Source organism: Mustela lutreola, chromosome 7 (genome assembly GCF_030435805.1).
Source record: "Mustela lutreola isolate mMusLut2 chromosome 7, mMusLut2.pri, whole genome shotgun sequence".
Lineage (NCBI taxonomy): Eukaryota > Metazoa > Chordata > Mammalia > Carnivora > Mustelidae > Mustela > Mustela lutreola.
This window is the reverse complement of record NC_081296.1, coordinates 61,737,245-61,757,811: the sequence shown is the minus strand read 5'-3', so window position 1 is coordinate 61,757,811 and position 20,567 is coordinate 61,737,245. Positions and strand designations below refer to the sequence as shown.

The 20,567-nt window shown below is 40.1% G+C and overlaps 2 protein-coding genes across 3 annotated transcripts in view; both read left to right on the top strand.

Moving 5' to 3' along the window:
• The first annotated feature begins 5,180 nt into the window (after positions 1 to 5,180).
• Positions 5,181 to 14,919, top strand: ZNF770 (zinc finger protein 770). Of its 2 annotated transcripts, XM_059181105.1 has the most exons (3): positions 5,213 to 5,298; positions 7,564 to 7,637; positions 10,363 to 14,919. In XM_059181105.1, exon 3 carries the CDS (start codon positions 10,416 to 10,418, stop codon positions 12,486 to 12,488), a length of 2,073 nt encoding a protein of 690 aa, XP_059037088.1. In that variant the 5' UTR covers positions 5,213 to 5,298; positions 7,564 to 7,637; positions 10,363 to 10,415; the 3' UTR covers positions 12,489 to 14,919. The 2 variants fall into 2 exon arrangements, with proteins under 2 accessions (XP_059037087.1, XP_059037088.1); XM_059181104.1 differs by lacking the exon at positions 7,564 to 7,637 and having other exon boundaries at positions 5,181 to 5,298.
• Positions 14,920 to 16,936: 2,017 nt separating this feature from the next.
• Positions 16,937 to 20,567, top strand: part of AQR (aquarius intron-binding spliceosomal factor) — a 94,915-nt gene continuing 91,284 nt past the window's right edge. Inside the window, exon 1 of the mRNA XM_059181102.1 lies at positions 16,937 to 17,213. Within this exon, the coding sequence (XP_059037085.1) occupies positions 17,139 to 17,213 (75 nt within the window). The 5' untranslated portion in view covers positions 16,937 to 17,138. The remainder of the gene's footprint in view (positions 17,214 to 20,567) is intronic.

The window sequence follows — 20,567 nt, the reverse complement described above, 5'->3', positions numbered from 1 at the left end:
AGAAAGAATTATGCGATGGGAGAATGGACTTAGGGAACTGAGTGAATCCATCAAACAGTAACGTCCATATTATAGGAGTCCCAAAAGAAGAGAGAAAACAGGGGGCAGAAAATCTATTTGAAGAAATAATAGCTGAAAACTTCTCTAAACTGGGAAAGGAAACAGATATCCAGATGTAAGAGGCACAGAGAACTCTCATCAAAATCAACATACAGGGAAAATGGCAAGACATCGCAATTAAATTTGCAAAATACACTGATAAAGAAAAGATATTAAAAGCAGCAAGACAAAAGAAGTCCTTAACCTACAACTCTGTACAGAGCTGATGAAAGATTCTTTTGATGATTGCTTCTTCTACTGAGTCAGGGTCCCTCAAAGATCTGAACTGGGGACTCCCTGTTAGGACCCCTAGAGAATGTTACATGACGGAAAAAATAAAGACATTTTTTGGTAATGCAGGAAAAGGATTTTCACATTCCCTGAAATATTAGAGGAGTAACAGTTGGAATGTAGACAATGATTCATTAAAAGTTTTCAGCATCCAGATTAGGAATCGATGTGATTCCAAAGTTGCCAGTGCATCCCTAGGGTACACTGAATCCCTAGGGTAGCTGAATGCTTATCAAGGGCATTGTTAATGGCAATCATGCTTGGCAATGTGGTAAATGTCTGGATTTATAAATCAGAATTTAGGCAGCATAACAACTGGAAGGAGAAGTGACCTTTGCATTTGTGTTAACACTTAAGAGGTTTTTGCCATAAAGCATCACCATGTCACCTTTGGAAAGTAGTGTGGAAAAATCAGGCTTGTTGGGGTTAAGTTGTTGTAGGAGGAATTTAAAGCAAAACATTACAGGGGAAGCTTAGAACCTCTTGTGAAAATCTTGATTATCCTCCTACTCCTTGCTTTTAAAGAAGTCATTTAAAGGGAGAAAGAGAGAAGACTGAGTATTGGGGTCAGAAATTAAGGTACCCGTGTAACTGAGTGGAGTGTGCAGAACTCAGCCACCCAAGTTCAGAGAATTAGTTCACATGGGTCGTTCACCCAACTACCAAAGCCCCCAGACTATGGGGTAAGTGAGTTACTGACTCTGGGTCAGAGAACACACTGGAAAAAGCCCTAGGCCTAAACACAAACCATGACTGTTGAGCTTTTATCTAGTTGGGAAGCAGGGTCCTAAACAAAAGATCAGTAATACCTCAAACATTTGCCCCCACCATCAAGCAGCCACCAGAGACAGTTTTAATACCATAGCACCACATGGGTTTGGGGGATGAGAAAGAAAATGCTTCCATCTGTTCTGGCTCTTGTGAGGATAGGTATTTTTTAGAGGGATCAAAAGAACTCAAGAAACTAAGATCCAGAAACAAAAGAGAGGTCACAGAGTCAATCTCTCCTGACCCCATAAACAAAAACGCTTGGTAGATACCATAGCTCTCCCCCCTTTCCTTGATTGGCCTACAGCCCAGTATTAAAGTAGTATGTGGGGTTTCTGTAATTAATGTGGTTCCAAAGGTCAGTCCCAACTCTAAGTGTGAACAAATGTGGTCAAAGCCCTATGTTGAGAATGCCCCCCGCTTTCAGGGTAACTATGGAACTCTAGGGCTTTTGAATTTGAACCAACACAAATTGGGTAGGATAGGATGGACTGGACTGGGTAGAGTAGGAGGCTACTGCCTAATGAGTCCCAGAAATCCTATAGGCATTAGCAGCAGCTTTAGAGAAAATTTCTAGCAACCCTTCAAGAGACTGGACTAGCCTGGAAGTTGGATGTGGTCCAACTGCCTTAATGAAATATAGCGGTACCACTTTTTATCTTCTGATTCCAACTCACCACCCCTTACCTCCAGCCCCTGCCACCCCCTCAGAAGTCCTGTACTAAAACACACAAGAGTCTGGAAATATTTTTCTTGAGAAAATGTATGATGGGAAAGAGAGAGTTTTATTCACCAAAAATCCTCTTAGAAAGGTAGTACTGTCTTTGTTGGAAAAATCCTTTGATAATTGCTTGGGGGTAGAAACTGACATTTGAAGGCACCTGGGAGGCTCAGTGGGTTAAAGCCTCTGCCTTTGGCTCAGGTCATGATCTCAGGGTCCTGGGATCGAGCCCCACATCCAGCTCTCTGCTCAGCAGGGAGCCTGCTTCCCTCTCTCTCTCTCTCTGCCTGCCTCTCTGCCTACTTGTGATCTCTGTCAAATAAATAAATAAAATCTTTTTTTTTTAAAAGAAACTGACATTTGAGGGATATTGATTTGGTGGCTTATCTGCAGAAGGCAAGGGGATGGTTTTATTGATTGATCCCTGAGAGAAGGGGGAAAAGTGAGAGAATAATAAGAAGGAGCTGAAAATAGGAGATGTGAACTCCCTGCGAGATCAATCACTTGGGGGCAGGAAGAGCTTTAGCAAGCATTAAAACTCAATTTCATAGTTTCTTTCCTAAAAATATTCCAAAGACATATGAAAGATGCTAAAAGTGTGGACTCCTTTCAAGTGCAATTATCTTGGATGCACTTGGTACTAGCTGAGTTGCTAGAAACTGACAAGGAAGCTAAGTTCTACATTCAACGTGTTGTTGCTAACAAGGAGATAGATAGCTCTAAAGGTTAAGAACTACCAAGGAGGACACACACACACACTAGGAGTAAACTGTGAGAACAGGTATCATGAAGACGGTCACAGGCCACAGAACTGGGTTTTCATCCAAGTTAACCAGATATTCAAGGAGTAGGAAACCCCTAGCTGACAACGTGGCTATTCTAATTTTGCCGCCGCTGTGCTGTCATCCATCTTACTTCTGAGTGAGTTTTCTATGACACAAACGGAAGCGTGCCACACCTGTAATCAAAATTCTTCAATAATCCCCCATTGCCTACAGGATTAAAATAAAGAAGAAAAAAGAAAACCTCTGCAAGGTATTTAAGGTTCTTCTCAGCTTCTTGCAAACTGCCTGGTGAGCCGTAGGCACTCTAAACACTGATGTATAAATAAGTAGGACTGGCGGTCTCATTTCTATCAGGCTTCACACAAAAATCACAGGACTAATCAGTAAAGTCATCCCTGGCCATCTGTTGAAATCCCAACAAGCCCTCACACCCAAATCTCCATAGCCTCCTTCTCTGCTTATTTCTCCCCTCAGTTCTCATCAATACTTTACATATTAGATATGATATATTTTCCTTATTTAGTTTATTGTGTATCCCTCTGTAGGCATATAAATATATAAAAAATAAACTACACATGAAAAATCTATGGAGACAGGAATTGTTAACTTTTTAATTTCTTCACTAATCTATCTTCAGTAACTTAGAACAGGACTTGGCACATAGCAAGGGCTTAAAATATATGTAGGTCAGAAGGATGGGTCGATGGATAATGAAAGCCTCAGCTCAAAAACAATCTCCACCTGAAGTCGCCAGCAGATTTAGACATTTCTCCTCCCACTGCTGTCCCGTACATATCTTATCTTACCATATTGTACTTCTTTGCATGTTGCCCTGAGTTGAAAACTACAGCGAAGTTAGGGCCCTCACCGTTTCATCTTCATATGCTTACAAGTGAATTTTTTGTATTTTGTACATGACAGGTCACTGAGTGAATGATTAATTATATCCCCATTTTAAAGATGCAGAAGCTGAGATTCAGAAAGGTTAAATAACTTTTAAGGACACACACTAGTAAGTAGCAGAGGTTGAGATTTATCATAAACATATGCCACACCATTCCTTTACTTTTCCTTGTCACTACTACCATCTCTCCCTACAATGTTCTAGCCTGCCTCCCACATTTTCTGTTTATCCATATTGAACCCACTGCTAAGTCCCTGCTCAAATCTCACCTATTTAGTGAAATCTTCCTGATGACTTATTCATGGTAATTTCTCCCTTTTTTTCTCCAGAAAACTCCTGAGATGACATTCAGGGTGAATGGGGCATGGGCCTTGGAGAATAGTTTATCCATGTCTCATCTGTGTTCCACACTCCAAATTCAGACTCTTGGTGCAAAGGCCTACTTATTTTGCAGGTAATGCACCCTCCATTGGTTCCAACTTCAGGAAATGTTCTCTTATGGTCTGCCTATCTTTCCTGATGATTTATGTGGTTGATGGGAGCAATTATTTGCATGATTTGGTTGAGCAGAGCTCCCAGAAGAAGCTGCAAAATGCAGCAAAGTACCTAAGGTTATCTGAACACACAGCGTCCTTACCCTGAGGTTAGCGTTTAGGACACCAAAAATTTTCCCCTCCTTTCTCTGTCTCTGCTTCTCTTGGAAGTAAGGGCTTCAACCTTCCCCAGATGTGACTCCTCCAAGCTTCCTACATAAAAAGCCAAAGCTTACGTCCTATTAGCCATTTCCTCATGTTGCCATATGGGAAGTAGAGACTGACTTTTCATTGGCCCAACTTTTTCCTTTTTAAATAGAGGAATGTATACCAACATTAGAAATAACAATTTTTGTTGTCAGGGGTCCTTAACAAGTAATGCAAAAAGTTACTTACAGTCGAAAGAAAATGTGCTTGTTTCCTGCCCTCATGTCCTCAGCGCTCAAGCTGAGACACTTAAAGTCGGAACCTGCAAAAATTCGCAGTAATTTCCCACTGTCTTTTGTACTTAAAATCTTCGGTAGATATCGAAACATCCTATCCCTACTAATGTGCCTTCCAAAACTGTAAAAGGACTGCAACGTTGAACCCTTCATTGTGTCCACATCAAATACTGAGGTTAAGTTGGGAAGAAGTGAATTAAAAGTGCAGGTTTGGGCTAAACAGCGGTGTTCGAATCCCATCTCCATCGTCTACCAGCCACGCAACACTGAATAAGTTTCTTAACGCCTCGATCTCATTTCCCTCATTTTAAATGAGATCCCACCCCTTCATAAAGTTGTATGTAATATAAAAAGAGTAATAAGTGATAAAGCTATTTGGGGGCTTACTATGCTCTAGGCACTATGTTGAGCACTGTACGCCCATCTCATCTCATCGTCGCCAATCAGACGAACCGGCCTTCTTGACGCCGCTATTCTCTTTCCCGCGAAACTGCAGCGCGCGGCGAGCGGCCGCAGGGGCGGGGATCAACCTCTGGAACCCCGTTTCACGCCCGACTCGCAGACCGCGCCGAAGCGACGGCGGCCCTGGGGTTGGGGGGAGCCTGTTTCCAGCCGGACTGCGTCCCTGGGCGCTCCGGAGCGCTGCGCCTGCGCGCTCAGCCCGTCGCCGCGCCAGCCCTACGGACGTGCGCTCGCTGCCTTCGCGGCGCCTGGGCCCTGGGATGCGCGCCTGCCCGGTCCGTGCCAGCTCCAGGTGAGTGAGGAGGACTCGAGGAGTCCGTGTGTGAGGTGGAGCGATCCCCGGGAAGGGTCGGCCCTGCCTCGATCCCTCCAAGGTGCCCGGGGACCCGTCGCGGGGACGCCACGACCTCCGCTCCCATTCCTTTTCCAGTCCCCCGCCTCCCGACTGCGTCTCTTGGGGAGCCGCAGTCCTTTAGAGGAAGGCGCAGAAAGGATGCTTCTCCCCCCCCCTGCTGGGGGTCGAGTCGCAGGAGGCATTTTCCCCGGACTGCGGCCAAAGCCGTTTTCACGCTTGCCCTTCCTTTCCTGGTGTGGGATTTTGCAGTCTCTGGGCTCGACTCGACTCCTTAGATGCTTCTGGGTTGTGGGTGATTAGGGCGACGGCCGGACGTCAGGGTCCTCTGTCCTTTGCAGCCCGTCTGGGACGAGAGGTGAGGGTTTAAGAGCGTGGGCCAGGGGAAGTGGGGCAGAAGCAGCCACCACGAAGGAAAGGCTGTGATAAATGTCGCCAGAGATGATTCCCCAGCTGGAAGTGGCCCACGTTTCTCTCAGGGCTTTCGTCTCTTGTTCATTGGCTTTTGTGATGTCCCCACTGTGCTTTATTATGTTAGTTTAAAAGAAAGAAAGAAAACACAACAAACAAACAAAAAAAAACACCAAAAAGCTTTCAGCCTTGAAGCGTCATTGAAATTCTTTTAAATCGGTATTTACAGTCTTCCAACAGAGCCTGTCGTGCCGTTGTCGAATAGTCTTCAGGTTGAACCACTGAGATTTACTATTTTACTTTTTATTTTCAGTTTAACAGGAAAAAGTACACAGAGTTGGCTTTGGTTTGGTTTGGTTTGGTTTTAATAATTACCACCAACGATAAAATCAATTGAGAGCACAGAGAATCAGTTGAAGTGGGATTTGCAGCTCTATCAGATTAATGTGCACCCTGTAGAAGTACTTATGGGACTGCCCTGGGAGCCCTGGACATCCCTGAGCTATCACTTATAAATAGCAGATGAGATCACTTGTTGCCACCCATGGTTCAAGCAAAGTAAAGTGCTTTCCCACGTGGTATAAAGGCAAATGACAATAGTATCCAGTCTTAACTGTTAGTGGTAGTTGATCAGCCATAGACACCTTGGCACAGGAACTGTAGGTAGTCAGTTCCTGTTATAATCAGAAATGGTTGTGTGGTGTGGTTCTAGTCTGGGACTTCTTTCAAGAGTATTCCATAGACACTATTAAAGAAAAAAAGTTATACGGTAGGAATAGAGGAGATTGGCTCATCCTGGACAAAATCCTTTGTGTGATCTTTCAGGCCTGAAGGTAGACAATTGCATGTCTTTGGCTGGCCAGTCTTAGTAGGGGGGAAAACTGCCCTCTCCACACCAGACTTGTGCATGGCCAGTGCATTGCAGTTTTCTGGAGAGAGTTGCAATCAAGGACTCACCCCGTGTTTATTCTAGCTTGGGTTGTTGGCTCAGTTACCTGCATTCAGAAGGTCTTGGCGGGTGCTTCCCAGGCCCCTCCATCTCTGCCAAGACCCCTTGGATGGGTGAGGGGAGGGGCTTGCTTGAGGTACTTTGCTCTGTTTTAACTCAGGACTTTTCTACTCCTAGCCCTTCCTTCCTCTTCCTCTGGCCCACAGGCCCATGATGAGGTTGAGCCTTTTGTTCTGGCCCCCTCTGCAGGGAGATGCGGTGTCTGCTGCATCCATCTGATCCTCACCTAGTGTAGTTCTGTCTAATGGACCCTGGGAACCAGTACTTGTTTTGCCTCATCCTTGCACTGTGGCAGTAAGTGAATAAAGGCTTGATTATTATTTTCATCTTGGCTCTTTGTCCTGATTGACCAACCTGACACCTGATAGCTTGACAGGAATTCATAACTTAATTCTCGTAACTATTGGTGTGTTAGCATGTTTAGGGATTTAGAGAGTGTTCACAAGTATTTTCTCTAACCCAGTGTAGTGAAAATGAATATGAATAGCACCCACAGTTGATTGTTGCTAACATGGATATCTGGGTCATATGGTATATTTGTGAATTAACATAGTAGCTTGCAGTCAGAGTCTTTTATTTGCATAGACTTGTATGGCATATCCATTAGGCCTCTAATTACATTTTTTTGGTAAATATTTCAGGGTTATATGGCCCAAGTGAAAAAAATTAGATACTGCTGCTTTCCTTAGTAATCCTGCCTCATCCTGTGGGCCCCAGTCTTACCTAATGGATTACTTGGTTACTTTGAACAAAGTGACTGATTTGTTGTGGTTTCCTCTGACTAGGGTTGTGTGAAGAGATATACGAGGAACAGCTTTCACAACATTCTTACCTCTTTCAACAGAAGTTTCACAAAACGGTATTCATCTTTATGTTATGCAGTCTCATATTATCTACTCTTTATTAAACAAGACTTCCGATCGTGACCCACTGAATTGATTTCATGGTGCATTAATGGTAGCAACATGCAGTTGTGTTTTTCAAACACGAAAACACTATAATAAAGCCCCTAGTAGAAGAAACTTGCTCAATAAACGAATGTTTTTGTTTCTAATTCACATTGCTGAAAAGAACCACAGTGGATATGTTTGTGATTTTGTGTTTAGGGTATCTTGTAGGAGAAAACAGTACACATATATACAAATAGCATATATGTTGGATGTTTGCTAAGTTAACTGACAAAAGAACACTGCCTTTCTTGATTTAATAACTTTGTGATTTCAACTAGAAGATACAACATTAGAGAGGTAGAGCAGCTTCTTTTTTTTTTTAAATCTCTGACTCCTTTATTTAAAGTAAATGCAATAGTAGAAGAATGAGAAGATTGTTTTCTCTGATAAAAGAAGATAGGGTATACAGTTTTTGTGAAAATACCTAGTAATCTTTTGCATGTATCCTACAGAGTTATATTAATGAAAGCATATTTGTCCTTATACTAACTCCAAAACCAAAATGATCCTTTTATTATATTGTCTGAAAAGTGAACCACACTTAACTTTCAGTTACTTAGCCATTGATAAGAATATAAGTAGCCAATTTGCCTCATCGACTCTTTTAGGAATTCCACAACAAATGCAAAGAAGAAATACAAAGAACTATAAATTTAGTTAGTTTGTTTATTTCTTTTTTCTTTTGGTATGTTTATTTCTTAGTTAGAAACCCTAAAAATACATAATATGTAGACAAGGATAAAGTTTTAAAATTTGATTAGTGTTGAGCTAAGTAATACCTCCCTTTTGTATATCACTTCATAGTTTTCCAATACATTTAGATGGATTATTTCCATTGATTCTCACAACTTGATGTGGTATGCAGCCTGGAGACATTTTCCCTGTTTTAGTGATGAATTTATTTCCTTTTTTTGCTACTGAGATTATACAGTAACAAATCAGGACTAGAACCCAAGTTATCTGGGGCATTTTCTCCCAGTTGTCCATGTTGTCTTTGTTGGTCCAAAGAGGTAATTAAAAGTAAATACTGTTAGTGATGTGGCTAAGTAATCCAACCTTGGTAACTGAAACATACTCTCAGATCTTACCCATGGTATGCTATAATTATATGCAAATAATCTTATTTTTAGTTTTACATTTTAATTCTTTTATATTTTAATTCTTAAATATGTTTTAATTATCTTATATTTTAATTCTTATACTTTAATTCTTTATATATTTAATTCTTACTTTAATTTTATTTTATATTTTAATTCTTTACCTTCTAGCTTAATTTTTAAAAAATGACAAAACGGGACACCTGGGTGGCTTAGTCATTTGAGCATCCAACTTGATTTGGGCTCAGGTCATGATTTCGTGGTCGTGAGGTGGAGCCCCACATTGGGCTCTGTGCTGAGGGTGGAGCCTGCTAAGATTCTTTTCTCTCACTGCCCCTCCTCACCCTGATTCATACACAGGTTCTCTCTCTCTTTCTCTTAAAAATGAATAAATAATAAATAATGACAAAGCAACTAAATAATGATGATGCTACTTAATAGAGAACTAGGAAACTTGGAATTAAAGAGTCTATTTATAATGTTAAGAAATTTGACTCCTCCCCTTTTTAATGTATTGTCTCAATTAGTTAGAAATATAGCTTAAAATTATGTTTATTTAAAGGTTTTTTACAATTTTATTTACTTATTTATTGATTTATTTTTTAAGATTTTATTTATTTATTTGACAGAGAAAGATCACAGGCAGGCAGAGAGGCAAGCAGAGAGAAAGGGGGAAGCAGGCTCCCTGCTGAGCAGAGAACCCATTTCAGGGCTCGATCCCAGAACCCTGGGATCATGACCTGAGCTGAAGGCAGAGGCTTTAACCCACTGAGCCACCCAGGTGCCCCAATTTATTTATTTATTTATTTTTAAGTATGTTCTACACCCAGGGGCTTGAACTCATGATCCTGAGATCAAGAGTCCTATACTGTACTGACTGAGCCAGCCAGGTACTCCTAGAAATTTATTTTAAAGACTCATCATTTCTTTTCTTTTTTTTTTTTTTTTAAGATTTTATTTATTTGTCAGAGAGAGTGAACAGGCAGGCAGAGTGGCAGGCAGGGGCAGAGAGAGAAGCAGGCTCCCTGCCAAGCAAGGAGCCTGATGTGGGACTCGATCCCAGGACACTGGGATCATGACCTGAGCTGAAAGCAGATGCTTTTTTTTTTTTTTTCTAAGATTTTATTTATTTATTTGACAGAGATCACAAGTAGGCAGAGAGGAGGCAGAGAGAGAAGGGAAAGCAGGCTCCCTGCTGAGCAGAGAGCCCAATGTGGGACTCGATCCCAGGACCCTGGGATCATGACCTGAGCTGATGGCAGAGGCTTTAACCCACTGAGCCACCCAGGCACCCCTGAAAGCAGATGCTTAACGAACTGAGCCACCTAGGCATCCCAAGACCAATCATTTCTGTATGTGAATTTAGTTCTATAAATCTAAACTATTCATCTAAAATGGTTATTAACTTACTTTTTAAACAAAGAAAAAGGCCAGGTTCTCCTGTACCTTTAATATCTTTAACCAAAGGACAACTTAAATTATTTTTTATTTGAATAAATAATTTTTAAATTAATACATTTTTATTTTTGATTTTTAGACATCTGTGGAGTTTAAGAACATGGAGTTCGTCAGAGTATATCACTGAAGAATATGATGGCTGAAAACAATTTAAAAATGCTAAAGATTCAACAGTGTGTAGTAGCCAACAAACTACCTAGAAACAGGCCATATATTTGCAATATTTGCTTCAAGCACTTTGAAACACCATCAAAATTAGCTAGGCATTATCTCATTCATACTGGTCAAAAGCCATTTGAATGTGATGTGTGTCATAAAACCTTTAGGCAACTGGTTCATCTGGAGAGACATCAACTAACTCATAATCTGCCTTTTAAATGTAGCATTTGTCAACGCCACTTTAAAAATCTGAAGACATTTGTGAAGCACCAACAACTTCACAATGAAACGTACCAGAATGATGTTAAACAGGTCAGAAGACTGTTGGAGGCCAAGCAAGAAAAGCCAGTATATGGGATGTATCATACTTTTACCACAGAGGAAAGATGGGCATTACACTCACGCTCTAAGTCCGATCCTACATACAGCCCTACAAAGAAAAGAAAGAATATTCACGCGTGTACAATCTGTGGCAAGATGTTTCCATCACAGTCAAAACTTGATAGGCATGCACTTATTCATACTGGCCAGAGGCCTTTTAAGTGTGTCTTGTGCAGTAAATCTTTCCGACAGTCAACTCATTTAAAAATTCATCAACTCACACATTCAGAAGAAAGACCTTTTCAATGTTGTTTTTGTCAAAAAGGATTTAAGATTCAGAGCAAACTTATGAAGCATAAACAAATCCATACCAGGAATAAGACTTTTCAGACACTTTCACTAAAGGTAAAGAGTCCAGAATCCTGCCCCCTGCCTAATAAATTAAATGCAAAGCAGGATGGTTTTGAAAATGGTGATATAGGTGAATCTGAGGAGAATAATCAACTTGACGTCCACTCTATTTATATCGTCCCTTTTCAGTGTCCAGAGTGTGAAGAGTGTTTTGAATCAGAGCAGATTCTCAATGGACATAAGTGTTTTCCTGCCAGAGGTGGCAAAATTCCAAGCCGGCTCAAAAGAAACTACAACTATAAAACCATTGTGAAAAAAATCTTGGCTAAACTTAAACGTGCTGGGGGTAAGAAATTAGATAATTTTCGATCTGAGAAAAAAGTATACAAAAACAGTTTCTTGAAAAATTACGATCTTATTTCTGGTGAGCAGAGCCCTGAACAAACCCCGAAAACATTTATGGGTTCTCTTGGCAAACGTGGAACATATAAGCCAGTTGGCAATAAAAAGAAGAAAACATTGACTTTGCCATTTTCTTGGCAAAAGCACTTTCAGAGCCAAAATATGGGTAAAAACTTGAAAGGTATCCTTACAACAGAAAACATGTTAGATAACTCCGTGAATAATAAAGATGTATCTATCTATGGTTCATCAGGAGAGGAATTCTTTGATAACTGTGAAGTGCTTCAGTGTGGTTTTTCAGTTCCTAGTGAAAACATCCATACTGGACATAAGATGTGTCCTTGTGACAAATGTGAGAAAGTGTTTCCTTCTATATCCAAACTACAAAGACACTATTTAATTCATACTGGACAGAGACCTTTTGGCTGTAATGTTTGTGGGAAATCTTTTAGGCAGTCAGCTCACTTAAAAAGACACAAGTTAACTCATATTGATAAGATTCCTTATAGAAGATCTCTTTGCCAAGAATTTGAAAATTTGAACCAACTTCTTATTCATCCAGGCGATAATGTTAACTATAATGCTTCCCAACAATGTCAGACTCTTGGTTTCCAAAAATACGAGGTCTCAGAGTCAGATCAGATACCAGAAATAAAAGTTAAGGCTGAATCAGAGGATTTCATTCTTAGTACCCCCTATAGGAACAGGCAGCCTTATCTCTCTAGTGCACTACTGCAATCAGAGCAGAGCCAACACGGTCATTATTGTAGTTATTCAGGGCGTGCAGAGAGGAATGATGGCCTTCTTTACCAATGCAGCGTTTGTTCCAAAAGTTTTAGATCTCCATCTAAACTTGAAAGACACTATCTAATTCATGCAGGGCAGAAGCCATTTGAATGCTCGGTTTGTGGCAAAACATTCAGACAGGCTCCTCACTGGAAAAGACATCAACTTACTCACTTTAAGGAATGACCAACCACAAGATAAAGTTCTCAGATTCAGTTATGTAACTGACAGAACCAGGAACACATCTGTGGTCTCTCTGGTGATCTCATTCTTAAAGCCTATATCATTTAAAATGTGTTTTCATTAGAAGACCTTTGTTAGGTTGAGTGATGTCATAGGCAGTTGCTTGTCCTGAAAGTAAGAGCCAAGATACGTAGAAAATTAATACGATGTTTTAGGAACAGCCAACTTAATTTTTAGGGGGAAGAGCATGGTTTGATGCCATATAGAAGACATTTATTTATTTTAATATATACTTTGTATTGAAAATGTAAATCCATGATGCGGTACAATAACTCAGTTCATCATTTTTTAAAGGAATTATTTCTTACTGTATGCCATCTCCTTTTAGATATACTCAAAAGACAGAGGTAAAAGTTGGGTTTTGGCTGCAGCAAATAGCCCCACTACATTTTATTTATTTTGTTTCATATGAAAGCATCATTTTGTCCACCTATGGCTCAAATTCCATTGCAGATTTTTTTTCTTCTAAGTTTAAAAACTGAAGGCAGTAAAAGTGAAGATGGATGAAAAAATCATGGCATTATTTTCATTGGTCTTTTGCAAACCATTTATTCTTAGGACCCCTGGTAGCTTTACCTCCTTTTCCAGAGGGGATTCAAAGTTGGCCTTTTGTGCAGCTTGTTGTCTTTCCCAAAAGATCTGAAAGTCGGAGAGACTAGAATGCACCTGTATACATTTATCATGTTTACTAATCGGGAATATTTTCCAAGTGCCATAATCTTTTTGAGGATATGTATGCAGTATTATCTTTTCAGAGGAATAAATGAAATTCATCTGTTTACTAAATAATTGACAACAGTAGTTGTATAGACTTAAGACTCACCCATAGATCTACATCTCCACATGATTTCTGTTTTACTTCAGTAAAACTTTGTTTTAATGCCTCTTGAATTGAGTGGTCCTGTACTTAACTAAATCTGTTAAGTTGGATCAAATGGCAAAGAGTAGGTCTAATTCTAGTTTTTAATTCTGTTGTTTCTCGCAAGACGCTAATGCTAAAGAATGTTATTTTGATCCTTAGCAAATTGTTTTGATTAGTAAGGTAATTATTCCCAATAGTAATAAAGTGCTTATGGAATTGAGGGTATCATTCTTCGAAACAGCACTGTCATGATTGGGAAATACTGAATCTTAAGCTATAAAAGACATAATCACAAATTGTCCTTTGTATTTGCCATTTTTTAATAAAATCTTTAAGAATGACATTTCTTAGTAATAAAGTAACCATTATCTTTGAAGAGAAGAACTGGTGGGTGTTTTTCCTGGTATACTTAAATATAGTGACAAGCCCTCTGTTAAGAATGGATAATAAACATTCTTTGCATTGTAAGCTCTTTGTCATACTCTAAGAATTGTCTTTGTATAGGAGGAAGGGGGAAGAGAGGTTGGTATCTTCTTTTTCCAGTGCATTTTGAGAAACTTGGGTTTAATATACAGAGATAAAATGTAACAGTATAGTAACAGATAACAGTAACAGTAACCGATAAAATGCCCAATGTGTATTAATATGCAGGAGAATCATGTTTTAAAGAAGAATTTCTCTTAGGTTTCCTCCAGATATGTTCCTCCAATGCAAGCAGAATTTGCTTTACACAAAACTTTTCAAGAACATACCTATTACATAAAAACAAGGAAAAATTAGTTCATATTTTCCAAGAATATAGGTAGGTTCAAGGATTTTTTGTTTGTAATTATGTATTGGGGGATTTTCCAAAGCTATTTATTTAATTTTATTTGAAGCAAATGTCTCATTTAGCCATTTCCCAGCTCAAACAGGGAGAGTCCTAACAGTGTTGTGCTTGTATGATTATTAGACTTTATTTGCTTAAGTGATACTACTATACTTTTTTTTTGGCCCATGACTTTTTAAGCTGTTTCATATTGAAAGTTGGAATATTGTAAAAAATTTTGTCAAAGATGTACTGTAGTGCTATTGGAAGTACCTGTAACAATCCTTATTTACCTTTATCACTGCAAGCTTCTTGTGGAAACTTTTTATAGGAATGAAAATAAACTGTATACCTCCATGATACAAAAATTAAACATTAGATGTTAAATGATGATTTGCTGCATGCTAGAACTGTTAGTATTGTTGAATCAATTACTTTGGTTTTCTGAAAAAATAAACTTTATAAATACCTTTAAAGAGATTTATTAAAAATTTTTGTTTGGTTGATTCCAGGTTGTAGCATGATTACTTACTGAAGTAGTTCCATTGGCTGAGTTAGTGGAATTATTGTTTCTTGTTTTGTACTGCAGTAGGGCCAACAATTTTAAGACAAAATATGTGTGTGTTGAAAGAAAGTGGGTGGTGGTTAAGAGTCCTGAAGAATTTAAATTTCAGAGTATTTTAAAAATAAACTTTCAAATTATAGAGTTTGGACTTTTTTTTTTTTTTTTAAATAGAAGGCAAAAGCTCATAATACTAGAATAAGGTACTGATGGCCAAACACTTTTCCTGGGCCCACTCCTTCTACACTGAATTTCCTAAGATGGATATTTAATCATCTCCCTTTTACTTATTTATTTATTTTTTTACTTTTCCTTCTTAGTACATTTCTTTGATATTTTATTACCACCTACAAAAGGATGTTAACTGCATTACATGTCACATGATCTACCCGTTTACCCATTTATCTTCCTCTTTGGCTTGCTCCAGATTTGTGCTAAAGAAAGTTCCTCCCATGCATATTCTTGCTATTCTTGTCTCCATTTTGTCTACCCACTATTATTCCCACTATTATTTTAAATTAGATACAGACTTCACACTGTTCAAAGAAGAAATTCAGTTCAGCCAGATTTTATTTGACTTTACATGATTATGGGAAAAAAACTAAAGTGTTTAAAACTGGCTTGCAGAAAACATTTTTTAAATGATGAATTGACTTCTACTTATTTTTTAACATAATCTCTATCCCAACATGGGGCTTCAACTCACAACCCTGGGATCAAGAGTCGCATATTCTTTTTTTTTTTTTTTTTTTTTTTTTTAAGAGTCGCATATTCTATTGACTGAGCCAGCCAGGAGCCCCCAAAACATTTCTATTTACATATTATGTTAAATAACCCTTATTTGGGTTTTCTGTTGTTTTTTAGTAATCTCTACACTATACGTGGGGGGCTTGAACTCATGGCTCTGGGATCAAGAGTCCAGGCCACCTACTGAGCCAGCCAGATGCCTCAAGGACTTTTTGATGAAACAGACTATCTGCTTTTTAGAAGCAGGAAAGAACATTTAATTCCTATCTTGAACTTTCTATTGCTGATTAGAAGGACTTAAATTTCAGGGCTAACTGCTGGGGTTCAGTTAGCACCAAGAGGGGAAAAAAAAAAAAGAAAAAAAAACGAAAAGTGACACAATGGTATTATTAAAGGGATATGGAACTTGTAATATTTTACATCTACACTGGCAAATTTCTATTCATTCTTTGAGTTTGAACTTAAATACTACTTCCTCTGGAAGCCTTTCTGATTTACCCAAACAATCTATCCCCTGTGCTCCTCTGCTTTTTGTTCATAACTCCATTAATTGCAACTGTTGATCAGTGGTTTTCAAACTTCAGTGTGCATTGGAATCATATAGAGAGTTTGTTAAAAGCATGGATAGCTAAGCCACATCTTCAGAGTTTCTCTCATGTCACGTGTTAGGCCCAATAATTTGCATTTATTTGCATTTATGCAGGTTAGCTATTAGGTCAAATTTGAAGTTGTGTTTGGAAAGAAGGGAGGATAGGCCAAAAAATAAAAAAATAAAAATCCACTGCACCTTGCGTAAAAACAGATAACAGTTGGAACAAAAAACTTGAGTTTTACCTGTCATTCTGGTTACTGTTGTATCTTTCTGTTTTTTATATTGAAAATCCATTTTACACCTCCTTTCTCCATTGCCTCTTCACTCACTAACCTGTCAGCCCCTTTTAACCTAGTGCCCTTTTCCCCTAGTTTGGCAATAGGGATGGATTGCAAAAAGCATGAGGAAACTTTTCGGGGTGTTGAATATGCTTAACATCCTGATTTGGGTGATGGTTTCACCGATGTAGGACTGAAAACAGATCAAATTTTACACTCCAAATATGTGCATGCAGTTCATTGTATGTCAACCTATACCTTCATGAATCTTTTAAAAACATTTAAAACCAAGCCCTTCATACCCAGCCTATATTTTTTTCACTACCGCTTTTTTTAGGTTTGAGAGAACTGCCAAGTCTCCCCGACGCCGGCAACTCTACCAGAAGAACCGTCGCCCGACACCACCTACCTACCTGCCCAGACATTGAGACTCTATCCGCACTACCGGGTGCGTTCTCCCATCTTCCCGCTAGGGGGCGCACGAGGAGGAGGCCGAAGCCCTTGCATTCTCTAGCTGAGACCCAACACCTGCACGAACTTCCGGCCCTATTCCGTTCCGCTTCCGGGGAAGTGCAGGGGCTGCGGTACGCGCTCCTCTGAGACTGTGAACAGTGAGGATATTTTGGCCCGCGGGCTCCTGGTTCGCGGAGTTGGGCCGCCACAGCTACCTGTTAGGGGAAGTACATCGGGTTCCCCACTGCTCCGAGGGGACCTTTCCTTTCCACTGGAGCGGAGAGTGCTGCCATGGCGGCCCCTGCTCAGCCCAAGAAAATCGTGGCTCCTACGGTGTCCCAGATCAACGCGGAGTTCGTAACCCAGGTGCGCTTGGCCGAGTCTGGTGGGTGTGAAAGGGGGAGATGTCAAGGCTCCCGAGGCCTGGGTCTGGGATTTTCCGTGGGACTGGGAGCACCCAGGAAGCATTCGTTCGTCAATTCATTCACTCAAGTGTTCGAACTGAGATCTGCTCTGAGTCGGCCACTGTGTTGGGCGCTGGGGATAGCACAGGGGAAGAGCCGCCTTGCCCTGCGGAGAACAGGTTCCAGGGAAGATAGAGAAATAAAGAGAAACATACTGAGCGAGCTTTTCTGTCCCGGAGTCTGTCGCAGAAGCGGTGGATTCACGGTAGAAATCACCCCAGTCTATCTGACACTGGCAGGGCTTCGTAGCCGAGATGATGCCTAACAGAGAGGAAGGAGTAGAGTTTTCCTTAGCCTTAGAGTAACTAGGCTTTTGAGTGGAGCGACGAGAGTCTTCCAAGACACCTGCTCCAAGCAGATGCATCTGTGAAGAGGGCAGAGGCGTCATCCGAAAGCATTCATGTAGAACCCGTTTACTGTGCTGCATTGCGAACCGCGGTGGGCTGTGAAAAAGGAAACAGCCCTAGCCCTCAACAACATTCCTAATCCTTATTTCGCTGCTTTGGGTGTTGGTTAAGAGTGCAAGTAGTTCCCTGCCCAAGTTAGCCCATCTTCGTCTTTCTTCTCTGGTCTATCTCAGATGTGCCAACGCAGAAGCCTCAGGGTCATTTTGAACCGCCCTTTCCCTTAACCACCATGTGTTTACATTCTAAATAGCTTTCAAGTTTGTCTGCGTCTCTGTACCCTTGTTTATTCTGTGGGCCTACGTACCCTAACCTGTGGTTCGTGGCTTTCCCCCAGCCCATTCTTCATATTGCTGCCAGTGATTTTATACAAATGCAAATCCAGTCATATCACTTACCTTCTTAAAATCTGTAGAGTTCTAATTTCTCTTAGGGTAATGACCAGGATCTTTCAAAATACTATGTAATCTGGCTTGTGCTTATATCCACTTTCCTCTCTCTTTCTTACTCTGCTTTAGCCATACTGACCCGCATTTACTTAAATTCGACATGCTTTCTTTAATCTCCTGTTCTTTCAACATTGTTCCTTCTGCTCAGAATCCTTATTTTCTCCCACTTTATGCGGTTAATTCATTGTCATCCATCTACATTACTTGGGAGAAGCTTTCTTTACAACTTAAACTATATTAGATCTCCCTTTTCCCATGTACCTTTTTTTTTTTTTTTTTAAGATTTTATTTATTTATTTGACAGACGGAGATCACAAGTAGGCAGAGAGAGAGAGGAGGAAGCAGGCTCCCTGCTGAGCAGAGAGCCCGATGCGGGACTTGATCCCAGGATCCTGAGATCGTGACCTGAGCCAAAGGCAGAGGCTTAACCCACTGAGCCACCCAGGTGCTCCTGTACCTGTATTTTTATGGTTAAAGCCATTTATTAATTGCCTTCGCTCAAGGAGCTTAGATTTTAGAGATGAGTCAGACAAATTAACAGTACAGTTTCAAATAGGGATAAGTGGTATCAGAAAAATGAAGCAGGGTGTTTTGACACTGACTAGGGTGGGGTGTATGAAAGGCAGTCAGGAAAGTTCTCTCTGAGGTGACATTTGAACTAAGACCTGAATGCGAAGAAATGCCAGTTTGGGGGAGAGCGGGGAAACAGTGCAGGGAATAGCAAGTGCAAATGCTTTATGGTATGAATATAGAAAACGCCGGGATAGAAACATAAGAGGAGAGATAGTATGTAGACATCATATCGTATATAGTTTTGGAGGGTGAGATAAGAAGTTTGGATTTCATTCTCAGTACAGTAGATTTTAATTGCAATCCAGGGAATATTTTAGAAAGGATCTTCTGGCTAATGGGTGGAAACTGGGTGGGAGTGAAAGAGCAAAAGTAGCAGTAGGGTCACCAGTGACTCCAGGTAAGAGATGATGGTGGTCTCTACTGTTAAAGATTAGGATAGGGCACCTCGGTGGCTCAGTTGGTTAAACAACTGCCTTCAGCTCAGGTCGTGATCCTGGAGTCCTGGGATCGAGTCCCACATTGGGCTCCCTGCTCGGCAGGGAGTCTGCTTCTCTCTCCCACCCTTCCCCTTCTCATGTTCTCTCTCTCTCTCTCTGAAATAAATAAAGACTTAAACATATATTAAAAAGTAATAAAAAAATAAAGATTAGGGTAACTGATACATACTGAGGCTAGAGGCAGCAGGACCTGATGATGATTGTGGAAGGATGGAGGAAAAGATGAATTGGTCATAGCTTGAACAACTAGGTGAATGGTATGGACATTTACTGAGATAGGAAAGGAGAGGGTTTAGTGGGGGAATATCAAGAGCTCTCTTTGGGACTTGTTAAATGTGAGATGCCTAGTAAACATTCAGTTGAAAATACTGAGAAGGCAGTTGAATATGTGCGTTGAGAGTACCTGAGCAAGCTGTGGGCTTGAATATAAATTTTGTATTTTTTCACCCAAGATGGTATTTAAAACTGATATGTCCCAGGGAATGTTATTTGTGAACATGTAACTTTTACTGTATCCTACATTAGATTGAGAGAGCTGAGGCTAGGAACCGTGTCTGATTTATTCCCCATGTACCCCCAGTGCCTAGCGTTGTACTAGGTGCACATTGTGTGATGAGTATGTGTTAAAAGAGTGAGTGAATTAATGGGTAATCATAACAGAGCATTAATAATATAGAAGTAGGGATGAACATTCTCAGCAATATTGGGCCATGGAGAGCAAACATGAATGCCTAATTTCTGCTAGATACCGTTTTGGGCTCTTATAGGCTGCAAAGATAAATAAAATGTGATCCTTGTATTTAGGGAGTTCAGTTTCTGGGAGACTTTAAGAGACTCATCATAGTTCAGTCAATAAATGCCAGAATAGAGATGTGAGGGAAATGCTTTGAGAACACAGTTTTAAATGGAAAGTTTTGTCTAAGAAGACTGTCAAGAAAGAATCTTCTCCCCATTGAGAAAGTGCCATTTTAGATGGACTTTAAAACATAAATAGTGACATGAGGAAATGGGTTTTCTAGCTGGAGGGGGTATCTTGGATTTAGGTGGTGGTTTATTCTTTTTCTTCTTCTCTTTCTCCTCCCATTTCTCCTTCCTCCTTCTTCATTTCTGAGTACCTGACCAGAGAAGGTATTTTTAAATTATTATTAAATTAGTAAGTTGCAGAGCTTAAAATTTAGTTTTAAAGAGATCAGAAATCTGAACTTTGTGAATTTAGTTTTTTATGCTACTGTATTTTATGTCCTTTTTGTCTTACAGTAAAATTTATTTTGAACAATCTATGCTGTCATAGCTATGTTAAGTGGGAAATGGAAAGAGTTTCTGTTTTGCATGA

Excerpts from the sequence above, each read along its gene's own strand:
- ZNF770 (XM_059181104.1), top strand. The coding sequence starts at position 10,416 with ATGATGGCTGAAAACAATTTAAAAATGCTAAAGATTCAACAGTGTGTA.